Below are 17,782 nucleotides of genomic sequence, written 5' to 3' on the forward strand. Positions count from 1 at the left end.
CACCTCTCCAAGTACTATTCCTTTCCGCCATTGAATGACTAGAAGGTTGGGCTTCAAACCCAGCCTCTTTCTGAGCATGCCTGAATAACTTTGTAATTTGTGCTTCAACACTTGCAAATACCTCCACCCACTTTTGTTCTAAGTTAGCATTGCATTTGAGCACCATTGCCCCTCCTCACCAACTTAGAGACCAATGTAGACCCATTGGCTTTGTCTACACATGCCCAATTCTCGAGCTAGACCACTGTATGTGATCTGTTATTATTCATCTTTAATCCCATTGAGCAACCAAACCACAACAGCCTTGATATAAAACACGCTGTACGGAAACATGATCTATAGTTTCATCTAAAAATCCACACATCGGGCAAAGATCATTGATTTTGTTGGATCTTCTGTCAATAACTACACTTATTGGGATCATATTGTAAGATTTCAGGAAATGTAAAATAGAATGCATTGATTAATATGAGAAATACAACCACATATTTATAAACTAGAATCAAAGATCTATTGCCCAATTAGCCTAACCTGCGCGGGGGGGGGGGGGGTGAATCTCTCACTCTTCTTTCTTGATTTTTCTCCTTTCCTAGACTTTGGTGTGAATCTACTGAGGTAGATAAAAAGCATTGTAGAAAATTGAATAATTTAAGTGTGTGAAATAAAAACAGTGATTAGAAGAATAAAAAATCCCCAACCTCTCGAAAATTTTACTAACCAACAACCTCTCAAACAACCTCAGTGAAGCCTTTACAACTAGCAGGGCTTTCGGGTGCCTACTAGACCTGGATGAACATCCTTAGACCTGAAAGTACAAGCAAATAGTCCAAGATGCAAAATAACACTATAAATACTCTAGGCTCAAATGGGTTTTTCCTATCTTTTAGACCGAAGGGTTTTCAAATTTTCAGCTCATATGGAGCTTAATAGATCAAATCTTTTGATAGCACATGAACCACTCTTGCTTTTCTTGCTAAACCCCTTGTGTATCACATAGTTGCCTTCACTTTCTTCCTTCTTATAGATTTTTATAAGAAAAATAATATAGCTATTATTTGACCTTTATTTGAACATTGAAGGCTAATCAATCCTAGGTTGGAAGGAACGACCCGTTCCTCTACATGCCGAAAAGACAATGTGATTCAAATATTTGGATTTCAGCACCTGGGTCCTTAATTCACTCTTGGAGATTAAAAGGCACCACATCAGCCACAGTATCTAAGCTTTATGTTTTAGGATCACATTCCTTATCATCACACCCCTTTCCAATCCAAGCTCAGTCCGTACTTTAATTTGATGTATTTGGGATGGGATGGACTAGGCTCGAACTGGTTCTGGGGTACTTAAGGACTAGATTCGGACTCAATTTGAAAATTATAAAACCCTGAATTCTTAGGCCTGAACCCAACACAAGGACTGAAAATCCAAGTCCAGCTCATGTAAAATTTTAGACTGAATTGGTTCAAGCTTAGGCAGGACTAGGAGTGGCAATGAGCTGAGCTTTTTACGAGCTGTTCGAGCTTGGCTCGGCTCGGTTTCAATTGAGCTCGAGCTCGAACCTACTAGAGCTCAGCTCGTGAGGCTTGCGAGTCGGCTCGAATATATTTAAATATATATATTAAAATTATAGAAAATAATATATATAATAAAAATATTATAATTATTAATTATTATAGTTCTTAATTTTTAAATATAAAATAAAAATTTATATATATATATATATATAATTTTTATTTTATAAAATAATTTTTCTCAAAATCAAGCTCGAGCCGAGCCAAACTCGTGCTTATGAATTTTTTACTTGAGCCGAGCTCAAGCTCAAGGTTCTGGCTTGAACCGAGCTCGAGCTTATGCATTTTTAACTGGAGCCAAACCTTGTAGAACAGTTTCGAGCTGAGCTCGAGCCTAATACTCATCGGCTTGACTCGATTCAAATCCACCCCTAAGCAGAACCCGTCCAAGTTGCAACTTTACCCTTAAATGTATCGATTTCTTCCCATCAACATCACCCCATCAGATGATCAGAAATCTCTCTCCAACTTCTGGATCGAGTTGCAGAACAACTTAGAGAATAATTTCATGCGCATTTAGTAGGCTGGTATACGAATTGTCTTAAAAAAATCAAAGACTACTACCACGTCAACAAAATGATGTTATGGTTTTAGGGTAGCACATAAATTTTCGATGATGTGCTCAGATCAGTCGTCTACTACTACCGCTATTGATACCAAATTTTATTGTTCTCTTTTTTTCTGTTTGCAGGAATTTGAATCAAAATTATCTTACAGGTTCCTTACCAGCATTTCTTGGCAACTTATCCAAATTGCAGTACTTGTAAGTCAAATTCCATAAGAAAAATAAAAAGGAGAAAAGAAAATTGATTCAAAGGGAAATGCATAATTAATGTTGAAGTACAAATCCATTATCTTTTGAGATTGCATAATTAATGCAATTACTTCGTTTTATAATTTGCGTTTCTGACTATTAATTTTTAATTCTCACCAGACAAGTTGGTATCAATGCATTATCTGGAACCATTCCTCCGGAGATTGGAAACCTTAAGGAACTAGTTTCATTGTAAGATATTCTCATACCCTTTTTTTTCCTTTCAAGCTTAAGGCTGTATTTGGTTAATTCATTCTTAAGGCTGTATTTGGTTCGTAAAAAAGAAGGGAGGGGGGGGGGGGGGCTTAAGGCAACTGAACATGTGCAAGCTTATTAAGCCTTGCTTGTACAGGTTTCCACATCTTTCCCTTTCTCTACCTTTTCTTTTTGAAACCAAACACAGCTTTACTTTAATTGATTGAAATGAAACAACGAGCAAAATTACAAACCAGGTATTAATCGATACCTAAAGCTGTTTCGTGCTTCTCAGTCTCAGTTGAAGGGTGAGTGGGTAGAGGAATCTCAGTCCTGAGGAGATAGCTGAGTGCAACCCTTCGAGGGAGGGCTTTTCATGTACGAACTTAGTTTTATAATTTTTTTTTAAATATAAAACATCATGGAAAGAGCCGCCCCACATTATCCATGGATATTAGATTAGATTCCATAATCTTCTTTTGACAAAGGTACAGAATTTTTAAAAAGAAGAAAATTAAAAAATGTATAGGACATTGGAGGCAGAGGAAGAACCGATAGAAACCAACAAGCCCAGCCAACAAAACCATCCAGCCCATTTCGATCACCACTATAAAGTTCTCCTCCCTCCTAAGATAATTTTTTCCAAAGTACATGCATGGCAATACACTGCGAGTACTATTGCTTGGATTTCCTATCAACCACAATAGCTCAATGTATCTTCTCAATTCAAATGGATCTAGTTCTTTTTGTAATCAGAACTGATTGTCCATATATTGATTTGAGGAATAAAATGACTCTAGATCATATCTCTTGCAAGTTTTCTTCAAGGAAATAATTAAAACCTCGAATCTATAAGTAGTAGAGAAAATTCAAAGAAAATCATATTCAACTTTTTGAATTCAAGCTTGTATAACGGCCTATTTATAGGCAACATTTAGCTTTTTCGAAATAATAAAACCACCAAAAAATATAAATTTTCTAATTGGACTCAAACTCTTTTAAAATGTCATATTTTACTAAAAATAAAGCTTCCTAAACAAACTTGGATCACTTAGAATATGCTAAATTGAACAAAATGTAAAACTTGCTATAAATTAAACCTTTTAGAAAAGTCCACTTTTGTGGGAAAAAATGATGGATCTTGGTAGGGGTGTCAATGGACCGGTTTTGGGTTGTATTCCATCCAAATCAAAATTCATTTGGATGAATTGGACGGACCAATAAGACATGTGGAATTTGGATGGACTGGATGGACCAATATGACATATTGGATTGGACCTGGTCCGTCCATAAAGAATTTATATTGGGTTGAGCCAATATCTGTCCATTGATAGAAGATAAGAACATAGGTGTCAATAGACCAGGTTTGAGTTAAAACCAATCTAAATTAACAGGAATTTGAACAATTGGACAGTCTTTGGACTGGTCCAAAATGATCCAAAATATTTATTGGACTGAATTGGACCAGATCCATTTGCAATGGATTCATATTGGACTGGACCGGATTGGACCAAATCCAGTCCAATTGACACCCCTAGATTTTGGGTCTACAAGCACATAATGCTCACTGGGATAATTGCTTTGACATATTAATGGACGCTCAAGTCAAAAGTTATTGATTCTTGAAGTTGTAGTGCTCTTTTGGCTTTTCTTTTTTGTTTTTTTTTTTTTACTCATGATCATGGGCTTCTAACAACCTTTCAGACACCTTGAAAGCAATCACTGGGATGATTGCTTTGACATATTGATTTTTTACTCATGATCATGAGCTTCTAACAAGTCAAAAGTTATTATATTATTCAATGTGTGATATGTATCCCATCATTACATGTATATTCTCATATGAATGACTTTTTACACACATCTAATTAAGGGGACACTTGGACTGATCATGTTCAATAAAGTTGAGGGAAAAGTGTAAGAGATTTAGACCTGAATAGAGTTGCATCTCTCTCTCAGACACACACACACATCAGAGAATAGATTACAATCTAACAAATTTGGTTGATTGCCACAATTGATAAATCAACTAAGTTTTCAATACGATGATTGATTATTTCCTTAATCATTTCATGATAAGATTATTGAATCTTGGTTATAAATTCTTTTATCTCAAATTTGTCTTTTATATAGGGCTATTGGCTCAAATAACTTCTCTGGAGCATTTCCTCCACAAATTGGAAATTTAGTCAAGCTCAAGGAGATGTAAGCTCATTTCTATGCTTTAATTAGTAAAGGGGAAACCAAAAGAAAGAAATAGTTGACATTTGATTGTATTGTTTTTCTATTATGTAGTTGGATGGACAGCTCAGGAGTGGGTGGTGAGATTTAACATTTAATTTGATTGTAAACATGGAAACTTTGTAAGAAAATTGTGATTTTGACTAATTTGATTTAATTTTTAATTAGCAGTTAGGTTTTTAAATACATTATATACTTAATTTTTCTATTAAATACCTTTTTGGATGTTAGGTGGGCGTTTGATAATAAATTGTCAGGAAAAATACCAGACTTCATTGGGAATTGGACAAAGCTTACTGCTTTGTAAGCTGAATTATCTTTAATTGAGTAGAAGTTTATGCAGTTTGTGTTTTTCTCTGAGTATTATAAATTTATCTATGTAGTTAAGAAGAAATTATTAGTAGCAACACATGACTTATCACTTATAACAATCCTTTACATATGTAGCGCTTCTTTAATTTTACATTTAATTGATAATTTCTTGATGAAATAATTAATTTTTATGTAGGCGATTGCAAGGGAATAATTTTGAGGGTCCAATACCTTCTAGTCTCTCTAAATTGGTTTCTTTAACTGATCTGTAAGCTTTTGCTTTTTGTTATTCCTTCATTAGATTTTTCTCATTAATGTAGTTGTTTCAGTAACTGTTGTATATTATTGTATAGGAGAATAGGTGAGCTATCTAATACAAGTTCAACAATGGATTTCATTAAAGATATGAAGAGTTTAACATCATTGTAAGATACCTTTTGTCCTGATATAGTAATGTTATATGCCCAAGTTCTTTTTCTACGAGTCACATTCATTTAATATGAGGTGCCATTTTTCTTAGAGTGTTGAGAAATTGTATGATATCTGGCACTATTCCACCCTACATTGGAGAGTTCCAAAATTTGCAATATTTATAAGTAAATATTTTTTATTTGATCAAAATTCATTTGGGTACCTGTGTTTGTACAACAAAATCATTCTACTTAATTATTTTTAGTAAAAGTAAAAGGGGAAAGAAATGTCATTACTAATTTTTGTTCAAAACCTTTGTTTATTTGGTGATAGGGATTTAAGCTTCAATAATTTGACAGGACAAATCCCAAACTCTCTATTTAATTTAAGGTCTCTTCAATACTTGTAAGTAACAAAGGAGTTCCCCTCCATCTTTCAATAGAAATCAACTTTATTTCCATACAATTACCATTTAGTTTTTGCAATGAACAGGTCTCTTGGTAACAACAGCTTATCAGGTAGTCTTCCTGCTAAAAAAAGTACAAATGGTACTATCATGTATGTCCTCATAACATAACATATAGAACTTACTACCTTTCCAAATACTAAAAACAATTGGAATTCTTATGATAGCACAATTAATTTATTTTGCATGATTTGCACAGTAATATTCTTCCAAATGTTTTATATGCAGAGATTTGTCATACAATGAACTATCAGGAAGTTTTCCTTCATGGGTGACACCAACTCTTCAAGTGTATGTCCAAGAATGTTACCATTTACTTTTCTAGTTTTATCAAACTACTCTCTTTTTAATTAGTTGAATACTTCTTTCTTAAAGGAAAAGTTTATAAATAATTATAAAGGGACCTAAGTGGGGCAGAGAGACATAGAATTGAACCCTTGAAGACTTTATTTATTTGTTGTCATGGATCTGTTAACTGCTTTCATTTATTTATTTGTCAAAGCTTTTAGTTCCCCTCTTGACTTGCAAACCTTCTTTTTTTCACTGCCACCTAATCTTTGGTTCTAAACTTCTTTCTCCATACATGTAACATTCTTTTTATATCTTTCCCTGCTTTGAGTTTTTATCATTATTGAATTGGACTTCAACTTCTTGGTTCTAAGTTTGCATCATCACTTGGAAGATAGTTCATACTTCACTACATGAATATCTTTCACTAGTATGACAAGACTTAACCCCATGTGATATTGATATCTCTTTGTAGGCTCTCACTAATCCTCCATCCATTTTTATTCAATCTTTCCACCCTTATGTGTTGATCATTATTTAATTATATTCCCCTCTAGCTACTAGTCATATTGTCTTAACTTGCACCCTTTACATTGTATTGCCCAACCATCACATCCGCAACGTGCTCCACCACCACACCACCAACCTAAGCTAACCCATCTTAATCTAATGTCTCGATACTCACTAGCATGCTTTTCAAAACTGGACCGGACTGGAAAAGTGCGAATCGGTTCTGTTTCACCTCAGAACTGTTATTTCACCAAAAACCGTTGATTTAATTAGCAAATTGTTAACCCAGGCGATTGAATCATTCAATAGTTTTGACTATTTTTTAATTTTTGTCAGAATAGGCCATCCATTCGATTCGAATGATCATACCATTTGACCCGAGAACCGGACCCCTAACCAGTTCGTTGTCTGATATGGTTTTAAAAACCTTGCTCACTAGTGAAGGGCCATCTACATTATGATATCAGCAACAACTCCACACATCATTACTAATATTTTCTTGATCATTATTTTTAAGTTAATCTTCCTTAACTTCTATGTCATTTTGAACCTTCTTCCAATAACATGGTTTTATAGAAGCATTTTGATGAGAACCTATAAACAAAATTTTTGTCTCCATTTTGCACCACTCGTTATAAGTTTTGTCATGTTGGATCACTCTTCTAATACCATCGTGCTTATCTATTGACTACCTTGGCTCACACCTAACTAGTCCTTAAATATTACGGTGTTATCCTCTACCACAACCCAACAGAAAATTTCTTTTATCATACAACACACATTCCCCAAGGACAGTCACAAAACAACTAATTATTCCACCAACACACATTCCCCAAGGACTCTCTTACTTTAATATGTGACATGCCATCTTTTTTATTAATATCTTACTTTTCCATGTTTATAATTTTTTTACCCTCCAACATTTTTATTTATCATCTCTAAGCTTATTATAGTGAGTAGAACAGAAGATTCTCATATAAAATCTTCTACCAGAAATCCTCTCTCGTAGTTCTTATCCAAACCCTTGAAGGGTTTTCTTTCAACAAGTTGACCTCTACATATAGTCTTTCTTCTGTAGTACAAGTAGGACATTCCCAATAACTCAAAGTAATGAACTTCAAATAATTCTCATTGTATGGATTAGATTCATTCGAAGATGAGGATGATTGATCTTAGAACAATAGAAGGATCCAACCCAAATCAAAGTAACGAGACTATTTGAACACAATTGAAATTAATTCTTTTTTTCATCATATAAAAACCTTCCTTTAACTAAACTTTGAGAAACTCATCTTCCTTGAAAATCGGTTTAAGATGTACCTTGAATCCAAGGAGATAATAAGTATCCCTTGGAAAATTGGATTAGGATAGTTTGCCCACCTTTATTTCTTTAAACGCCAAACTTTACTCCAAGTCCAAGTAGAGTGGCATCCAGCTGAAATTTTATGAAAGCTCAAATCTTAGAATTAAATATTATTCACGACTAACTTCTGCTTATCACTTGCGGAAATTCCTACCAGTATATCAATAAAATATTTTTGGTCATGATTAATTTATTAGTATCTTATGAATGATAAAGAATTCTAATTATGACAATTAGGTCAAAATAATGATCAAATCAAAACATAGTATTGATTATAGCTGACATCTATCATAATAAAATGTGCAGGAATCTGGTAGCAAACAACTTCATATTTGATAGATCAAATAGCAGGTTAGTTATCTTATTATGAAACCATCAAAAAGCATTTTTAATTAGTCAATTGCATGGCTACTAAGGAAATACATCACTTTGTTGTATATTATGTTCTCGCTTCTCAGAACATTATCATTGTGCATACAGTGATTTTGGAAATTTGAATTGTCTTCAACGAAAATTTCCATGCTATAGGGATGAACCACGATGTAAGCCATCTCTTTTTCCTTCCACTTTTGTTCATTTAACATTTCAAATGGTGCTTTATAACATGGATGCCTTTTTATCATTTCATTTGATTTTGAAATTTTCACATCAACAAAAAAAAAAAAAAAAAAAAAAAGAGGCATGCTATTAAATTGAACATGCTTTTGTTTTGATAAGTGAAAACAAGTTGGTTTTATTTAAAAAAAAATCATGTTTTTGAAACCTTCAAAATGATGGTTTTTAAAATGAAAAAATTTTGAAAAGAAAAAAGCACCTATACAACCAAGAACATGTTTCCAAGTTTGTTTTTAAATCAAATGGTTTTAATTTGTTTTTGGAACTTTCAAATACCCTTTAATTAGGATCAAGTAGAGTGTTTTTTAGAAAACACCATGGTATAATGGTGGTGTTTTATACAAGGATATATGCCCTAGAATTACTTAATTAATAATGGTACCTACATTACTTGTTAAGAGGTATATATTATCCCAAACAAATTATATATATGTAAGTGCACTTAGTTGCAAATAAACTAAAGCATACTAATTGATTTACTATCTTTGTAGTTTACAATTTTTCAATCAAGTGTGGTGGTCCAGAGATGGCATCTTCTACTGGAGTAGAATTCGAGAGAGACAATGAAACTCTTGGCCCAGCATCATATTTTGTTTCAAATATCAGGAATTGGGGAATTAGCAATGTTGGACTATTTACTGAAAGAAATAACCCTGAATATATCCGAAGTATCAATTTAGCACAAATCACAGGAACTTTAAATCCTGAATTTTTCCTGACAGCAAGGCAATCTCCAGGATCATTAAGATACTATGGCCTGGGTTTAGAGAATGGAGCCTACAATGTGCAATTACAATTTGCGGAGACAGTATTGGATGATGCAAGCTCTTTCACTTGGCAGAGTCATGGCCGACGTGTTTTTGACATTTATGTACAAGTATGTATAACTTTCATCGCTGTTTTTGAGTTCAACAGTACAATCATAAATTCATTAATATAATATTTGCTAGTGTTATTAAATCTAAATCTCAACCAAGAATCTTTACTTTTTATTGATTTACGTTTTACAAAATATAATTTTACGTACTTTGATGTTTAATAAGATATGAACAAAAGATATATTTGGTCTTCGTCTTTTGTTGCACGTGGATGCACTATAGATTTTGCCTCGTATTTCATCCTTCTTTTGAAAGGAAAGCAACTTGTTTTTGTTAAAAACTAAAACACAGTCGAAGAACATGTTTCAACTTTCATTTTTTTTTTCTTTTGCCAATGTGACACTTTTACAAAAAAATGAAAACAAAAACATTAATTTTATAAAACAACCCCAAGATTTCTTTTTAATATTGTTGAAGTTTATAATTTAGTTATTCTTCTTTTCTTTTTTAAATACCCTACATTCACTCGTAATGCAAATTATTTGCATGGAGTAGTTCAACTATTACTTAAAAAAAAAAAAAACTGTGAAAACAAAAGTATAAGAAAGCAATATATTTAGTAAGATCAACTAATTAATGTCTTATTTATTTTATTGATTATATATGAATATATAATTTGTCAAAAATCATGCATACTTATAAAGCGCGGCAATATGATGAGTGCTCCAGGGAAGTCTAAAGTCAAAAGATTTTGATATAAGAAAAGAGGCAGGTGGGGTCTCTAAAAGAGTTGTTGAAAAGAACATACAGGCTCAAGTGTCTGAAAACTTCCTCGAAATTCATCTCTTTTGGGCCGGAAAGGGTACGTGTTGTATACCTAATCGAGGTGATTACGGGCCACTGATTTCAGCCATTAGTGTTACTCCAGGTAAATTATTGTAGAATTGAAATGTGAATTTATAGTATTGAGCTTGGATATGTTGTCAACTGACTAATGATACTGAGCACTCAGGTTTCAACCATACTGTTAGTGGCGACCAACCTTTAAAAAATATGGAAAGGACTGGTTTGATTGTCGGTATTGTAGCTGCTGTTGTTGCTGTTACATGCTTGTTGATAGTTTGTGCAATCTTTTACTTTTACTTGAGAAGAAAAAATTCAAGGTCTAACAACAAGGAAGGTAAATTGGCAAATAATGTAGAGTAATAATAGTTTTCCACCTTTTTTTGACTTTGTAATGAATTCTTGGTTTGAGGTGTCAATATATATTTGAAAAAAAAAATAAAGTTTCATTTGAGTTTTATTTATTAAATTTCATAATTTTGAAGAAAGTTCATTTCCTAATGCACAGTAGATGTGATTTCATCTAAACTCTGCTCATTGCTAATAAAAATACAAAAATGTTTCAGCAAAATATGACAGAAATAGTAACCATGAGAACTTGTATACTAATTTTTTGCATATAAATCTGCAGAGCTTCTAGCAATTGGCCCTAAGGCCCACATTTTCAATTACTCTGAGATAAAAGCTGCTACAGAAGACTTCAATCCTAAAAATAAGTTGGGAGAGGGGGGATTTGGATCAGTTTATAAGGTAAGATGTATTTTCTTTTCTTTTTTGCAAATTCATAATGCATTGCACATAGCATTGTGTAATCAAAAGATTGAATAAATCGTACTTATCTTGTGGACTAAAATGAGTATTGGAAACTTAGTTTAAGAAGAAAGAAAAGAAAAGTAGTCAAAAGTGTGGAAAGAAACGCGGAACCAAAGGAGAAAAAGAGAGTGACATGTTTCTAGTGTCACAAAATAGGCCACATAAGAAAGAATGTCATGGTTACAAACGATGTCTTCAAAAGAAAGGTAGCATCCTATCTCCAGTATGCTTTGAGTACAATTTAGCCATTACCTATCAAACACTTAGTAGTAGGTTGACATAGGAACCACCATTCACATTTACAAATTCCTTGCAGGGATTCCTAAACCAACGAAGGATTAGTAGTCATCAAAAGACAAATTCCACAGGAAATGGGGTAGAATTTGAAGTCAAAAGCCTTTGGCCTAGTTTGTTTAATTCTCCAAAGTACTTTTGTCCTTGATTTAAAAGATAATATTTTTGTTCCCTCAATGACGAGGAATTTAATTTCTATTTCAAAGTTGAACTAATTAGGTTTTGAATTTTGTTTTTATGATAGATCTTTGAGTTTATTTTATGATTCTCAACTTGTTGGTTTCAATTCCCTAATTGATGGGCCTTATTTACTTGATCTTGATTCCATCTTGGCTCAATCTCTTCTTTTCTCAAACGCTGGAACCAAATATAGCCTTGTGGATTATAATTCTTCTATGTTACGGCACAAACGTCTAGGCCATAAGTCTAGAGAAAGATTAGAAAGGTTGGTCTAGAGGGGATTCTAAACACACTAGAATTTTCTTATCTTAGTGTTTGCATTAAATGGATAAAAGGAAAATAAACCAAGTCTAAAAGAAAGGTGCTACCATAAGTAGGGGTGAGCAGGAAAAACTAAGAAACCGAGCCAAATCGAACTGAAAAACCGACCAAAATTGAATTGAAAAACTGGTTAAACCAAATTGGTTGGTTCGGCTTTGGTTCAGTATTTTTAAAAGGCCAAAGGTACCAGTTTGCTTTCAGTTAACCAATATAGAAAACCGGTGGTTAACCATACCAATGGTTAACTGAACCAGTTAAGCCATCGGCTTTGGTTCAATTTCGATTACTGGTTTTCCAGAAACCAATGATACCGGTTTGGTTCCAAAAATAAGCCCACAGTTCGGTTAACCTAACTGTGAGCACCCCTAACCACGAGTAACGAACTTTTAGCATTAATCCATACAGATATTTATGGTCCATTTGAAAGAATGGTAGGATCCATCGTATGGATGCCAAAAAGGTTGCGGAATGGGTGGGCGAATTTCAAAAATTTCCTACATTTCTTCCAATTGGGAATCATATTCCCTAAATTTAGAATACAATATTCAACGATCATACTTAAACCATAACCGAACCGGATTTGAACCAAAAGACAAGGGAGGAATTATACCTGATCCAGAGAAGTAGTATCTCCCAAAGTTGGTGTTCACGCCCAAAGAAGACACCAAGATCCGCTCCTGCTGAAGATGACACAACAACTATAGAACGAAACCAGCAGAGTGCGTCTTACACACTGAATTCTTCAGAAGAATCCTCTGAAAACAATGAGGACCGAACTTGATCAGTTTCTTTTGCAAAACTGATATCAAGAACTGATTTCTTGATTCTTCCCTCTCAGAGAGATCGAACTGTGCAGTGAGTGGCGGCTAGAGGAGAACTCTAGAGATGAAGATGGCGAATGCTGCTTTTCTTCTCTCTGGAGTGAATGAGATCCTATCTCAATTCGCAGGAGGTTTTTCTTTTCTAAAACCCTAGGTTCGAATTCTGTTAATTCTCCTTTGGGTTTCTCTTCTTTCTTATTGATTAAGAAATCTCCTAATCCCATTAGGAGTTATCCCAATCCAAATCAGCATCTGGATAGGGGATGATCTTAATCCTATCTGCAAATTATGTTAGCATACTCCAGATCTTATTAGGAGATCATCAGATTCAAATCTCATTTGTATTTGGTCTCCAAGAGTGGATTAGGTTAAAACCCTAATCCTTTTAGCTAACCATAATCTCAGATCCGCCCCATAAGTGGGTGATCATATCAGTCCAGTTCGAAATGGGCTTTTGGCCCATTAAGTAATCAGTGCTCAATTAGTTTCCAATTTGTTGCCCAGTTGGGCTTTTTTGTCTGGCGTGGGACCCAAGCATTGATCTATACACCAGCCACATGGGTTCGGCCCAGCCTTTATTATAAGGCCTAGTCGAATTCATTGGAAAGCCTACTGAACCCCTAAGCCTATCATATGGACCCTATGGGCCCAACACTTACACTAAGTGGTCCCTGGACCAAGCCATCTTATAAAAACCCTGGGACTATGCGCAGGTGCAAGATTAGCCCATCATGTATTATCCTAAATGGCCTTACACTTAACCTCTCAACCCATAATGATCAAGCACTGCCCGATAAGAGAGGACCTCTCCCTCGGCTGCAAGGAACAGTGCTGCATTCTCTACTCACATGGGCCCCGAGAATTAAAACCATTTGCAAACAACTTGAAACCGAAATTATATATATATAATATAAATTTTGCAAAACAAAATTCTAACAATTGAAATCAACTGCCGGCAGTTTGGTTTCCATCAGAGAGAGTGCATTCCCGATCATTACCTTTGTCCGACAAAGGGGTTGATCCTGTCACTATGATCACCCACTCAGATGAATTCTCAGACTGTCCCAACATACCCAGGTTTTGATCCCCGCTAAGGATCTCACTGATTGGCATATCAAAGACAACCCAATCCGACACCTAGTGAAGTATCATAATCGAGTCTAGGGGTCAGGTGTAACTTTCCAGTTTTGCTCATCTATCTCTAAGGTCCAGGGCAATGCTGGAAATCTGGTCCGGTTCAAGGATTCGAGTAATCCCATACTGCATGTGCCTTGGGTCTTACCCTGGTGGCCGAGACAGGCCATCCCAACACTTGGCGGCACACTAGTATCAGCCTTGGCAGGATAAATCTCCCCAGACTTATTCAATGGCTGTGAACATTTAAATCTAACACGAGTCTCATTAAGTGTCCAGTTTTAGGGTCTTACACAGAATCACACCACACAACATGAATCAAACATGCACTTTATTTATTTATACTAGATGTCAAAAGTACATCAAATCGGATTGGAGCTAAGGGCATACAAAACTGTCCAACACCATTCCCTACTCCTTCTTAGGGTTGGTAAATGTATTTCATTACCTTTGTAGAAAACTTTTCCCGTTATGGATATATTTATTTATTTATTTATATATCCTATAAGATGCTCTAGATGCATTTAAAATATATAAAATAGAAGTTGAGCATTAGCTTGACAAGAAAATTAAGGTAGTTTAGTCTAATCATGGTGGTGAATACTATAATAGACTTAGTGATATTAGATGTAACCTAGGCCATTTGCTATATTTTTGCAAGATTACAGTATAGTTGCATAGTACACCATGCTAGGTGCCTCTAAGAAAAATGGTGTAACTGGTTGGAGAAACTGCACCTTGAAAGATAAGGTGAGGAGCATGATAAGTAATTCTACCGAACTAGAATCCTCATGGGCTTAAAGACTGCAATATATATCCTGAACAGAGTGCCTTTTAAGGCTGTATCCAAGACTCATTTTGAGCTATGGATAGGCAGAAAACCTAGTTTGGGTCATATTCATGTTTGGGAATGTGCTGTAGAGGCAAGGATATATAACCCACATGAAAGAAAATATGATCCCAAAATAGTGAGTTGTTATTTTATTGGCTATCCAAAATGATCAAATAGGCTATAGGCTTTACTTCCTATCTAATAGTGCCAAAGTTTTAGAAACCCTGAATTCTTTGTTAATTGAAGATGGCAATGCTAATGGGAGTGTTGAATCTCAACATGTGGTAGTTGAGAAAAAACCAAATACTAAAATTAAAAACACCTCACGTAAAACCCCTGTTTAACTGGCATTAATGCTATTATGAAGGTTACAAATTAAGAGAGAAGAACAACTATCCTAGATGATTATATAGTTTATCTACAAGAGAGTGACTATGATTTTGGCGTAGAAGGTAATTTGCCAACATTTCCTTTAAGTCACTGGTAGCTGAAAAGGCTCCTTATGGTTAGACTCCATGTAGGATGAGTTAGAGGGACTTAAATCCATTAGATGCAAATGGGTATTTAAAGCATTATTCAAAAGGTAAAGTTGAAAGTTAAAAAGCTAGACTTGTAGTTAAGGGTTTTACTCAAAAGGAGGGCATCGAGTATAAAATGACCTTTCCTGTTTCAAAGAAAGATTGACTAAGAGTAATTATGGTACATTGGGAGTTAATCAAATGGATGTAAAGAATACATTCTTAGATGATGACTTGTAGGAGGATGTCTATATGGTTCAACCAGAAGGTTTTGACACTAAAGGCAAGGAACTTTTAGTATGCAAACTTCAAAAATCCATCTATTGTTAAAGCAAGAATCAAGACAATATATGGTATCCAAAATTTGATGCAGTAATTCCTCAAGAAAAGAAATCTACATGTTTTGGCAAATGCATTCATAAAGGGGTACTTGTCAATTACAGGGAACACTTCTTGATGGGAGGATTGTGGCTGTGAAGGAACTTTCAGTAGCATCCAAACATGGAAAGAGTCAGTTTCTGACGGAAATTTCTACCATATCCGCAGTTCAGCAACGAAACCTAGTGAAGTTATACGGGTGCTGCATTGAAGGAAATAAACGGCATTTGGTTTATGAGTATCTTGAAAACAGGAGCCTCGACCAAACACTATTTGGTATGAGAAATTGCAGGATTAATTCCAAAGCTTAATTGATGCTCCTGCCTCCTCCTTCTATGTTTATTATCCGTGTTGTTCCATTGCCTTGCAGGGAAAAGTGGTCTATATCTCGATTGGAGGACTCGCTACGAAATTTGCTTGGGAACAGCTAGAGGTCTAGCTTATCTTCATGAAGAATCAAGGCCTAGGATTGTACACAGGGATGTCAAAGCTAGCAATATTCTTTTGGATGCTAAGCTGAATCCTAAGATTTCAGATTTTGGTTTGGCCAAGCTGTATGATGAAAACAAGACCCACATTAGCACTCGTGTTGCAGGGACAATGTAATCTATATTTTCTTCAGAGAACTGACTTGAACCATTCTTTTGTTCTTATACAGTAACATTCTTGGCTCTGGTTTGTGGTTTGTTTCTGCGCAGTGGCTATCTAGCACCAGAATATGCTCTTCGTGGGCATCTAACAGAGAAGGTTGATGTGTTTGGATTTGGGGTGGTCACTCTAGAGATCCTTAGCGGGCGGTCGAATTCAAACAGAAACACAGACCCAGAAAAGATCTGTCTTCTTGATTGGGTAAGAGAGAAAAAACAAATTATCTATATATACTTACGATTCTTCTTTGTTTTCGATTTCATCAGTAGTAGCCAGTTGATTCAGTAACTTGGTAATATCAATCCTTATATAGTTTTACTTTCGAAATCATCCAGGCATGGAGTCTACGTGAAGATCACCATGAATTGGAGCTGATGGATTCAACACTAAATGAATTTGATGAAGAGGAAGCTCGCCGAGCTATAGGAGTAGCACTTTTATGCACTCAAGCATCACCAACGCTGCGCCCATCCATGTCGCGTGTTGTAGCCATGCTAGCAGGTGATGTTGAAGTGAGTGCAGTTACAACTAGACCTGGTTATTTAACAGATTGGCAGTTCAATGACCTTACCGGCAGCTTCACGAGCAATGTTTCTTCGACGACAACCGCAATGTCAAAATCATCTGAGAGTGGATTCAAGATATCATCATCAACCTCAGGCACAGTGCCTGATCCTTCCCTCTCCCCATTGAATGTTTCTCAGCCGATGCTCCATGAGTTTGGAGAAGGAACGTCATTATTATAAATCATATTCTTTAATTTTGAAGTGAATTATCTACTAGCATTTATGCATCTACTAGCACAAATCACCAAGTAGTTGCATTGCAAATGATCTTGGGTAAAAGAAATAGACTTTATGCTTTTGTTTTGAAGGACAAAATCAAATAAAAAACCATCTATGTTATTTGTAGTTCAATTTCTTCAGTAGTAAAACCTCTGAGTTTTGTAATAGATCTACATCTTGGTTTGAATGGAAATAACACAATCCTTCTGTAATCTGTGTAGACAAAGGTTTGGAATAACAGATATAGGCATTTGTCTCAAATTGATGATCGAAAATAGTTGAAAAAATATTTGTATTTTTGTTTTTCTTTATATAAACTGTTATATTTTTATAAATTTTCAGAAATTAAATCTCATTCGGATATCCAACATTTTAAACGATTCAGATTCAAATTAATGTTTACATGGGTAAAAAATAGGCATTTGTCTCAATTTGAATCCGGTTCGGTCCGTTTGCATCCCTAGACAATCAGGCCTAACAGGAATGGCCATGAAAGTGAAAATTGAGTAGTACTAATAAACGAGTTTGTGTGATTCATGGATACCTCACTCCACAAGCAAGATGGGCTCTACCATGTCTGTATAGGAAATCCAAGAGGATTTTGTGGACGG

At 34.9% G+C, this 17,782-nt stretch overlaps 1 protein-coding gene across 1 annotated transcript; it reads left to right on the top strand.

Annotated features, from left to right (window-relative positions):
• The first annotated feature begins 1,989 nt into the window (after positions 1 to 1,989).
• On the top strand, positions 1,990 to 17,254 carry LOC148869535 (putative LRR receptor-like serine/threonine-protein kinase At1g56140). The gene is made up of 21 exons (XM_088968306.1): positions 1,990 to 2,098; positions 2,263 to 2,334; positions 2,506 to 2,577; positions 4,714 to 4,785; positions 5,053 to 5,124; positions 5,330 to 5,401; positions 5,487 to 5,558; positions 5,654 to 5,725; positions 5,878 to 5,949; positions 6,037 to 6,102; positions 6,239 to 6,301; positions 8,478 to 8,522; positions 8,652 to 8,713; positions 9,278 to 9,663; positions 10,334 to 10,532; positions 10,617 to 10,784; positions 11,079 to 11,197; positions 15,804 to 16,014; positions 16,109 to 16,340; positions 16,437 to 16,587; positions 16,722 to 17,254. Coding segments are annotated over exons 4-21 (2,475 nt in total). The 5' UTR covers positions 1,990 to 2,098; positions 2,263 to 2,334; positions 2,506 to 2,577; positions 4,714 to 4,783; the 3' UTR covers positions 17,133 to 17,254.
• Positions 17,255 to 17,782: the final 528 nt, after the last annotated feature.

Source organism: Nelumbo lutea, chromosome 2 (assembly GCF_056320005.1).
Source record: "Nelumbo lutea isolate HS-2025 chromosome 2, American lotus-T2T, whole genome shotgun sequence".
Classification (NCBI taxonomy): domain Eukaryota; kingdom Viridiplantae; phylum Streptophyta; class Magnoliopsida; order Proteales; family Nelumbonaceae; genus Nelumbo; species Nelumbo lutea.

Coding starts and splice junctions, on each gene's coding strand:
- LOC148869535 (XM_088968306.1), top strand. Junction 5,559..5,653: donor ATGAAGAGTTTAACATCATT/GTAAGATACCTT, acceptor CATTTTTCTTAG/AGTGTTGAGAAATTGTATGA. Junction 8,523..8,651: donor TTTGATAGATCAAATAGCAG/GTTAGTTATCTT, acceptor TTGTGCATACAG/TGATTTTGGAAATTTGAATT.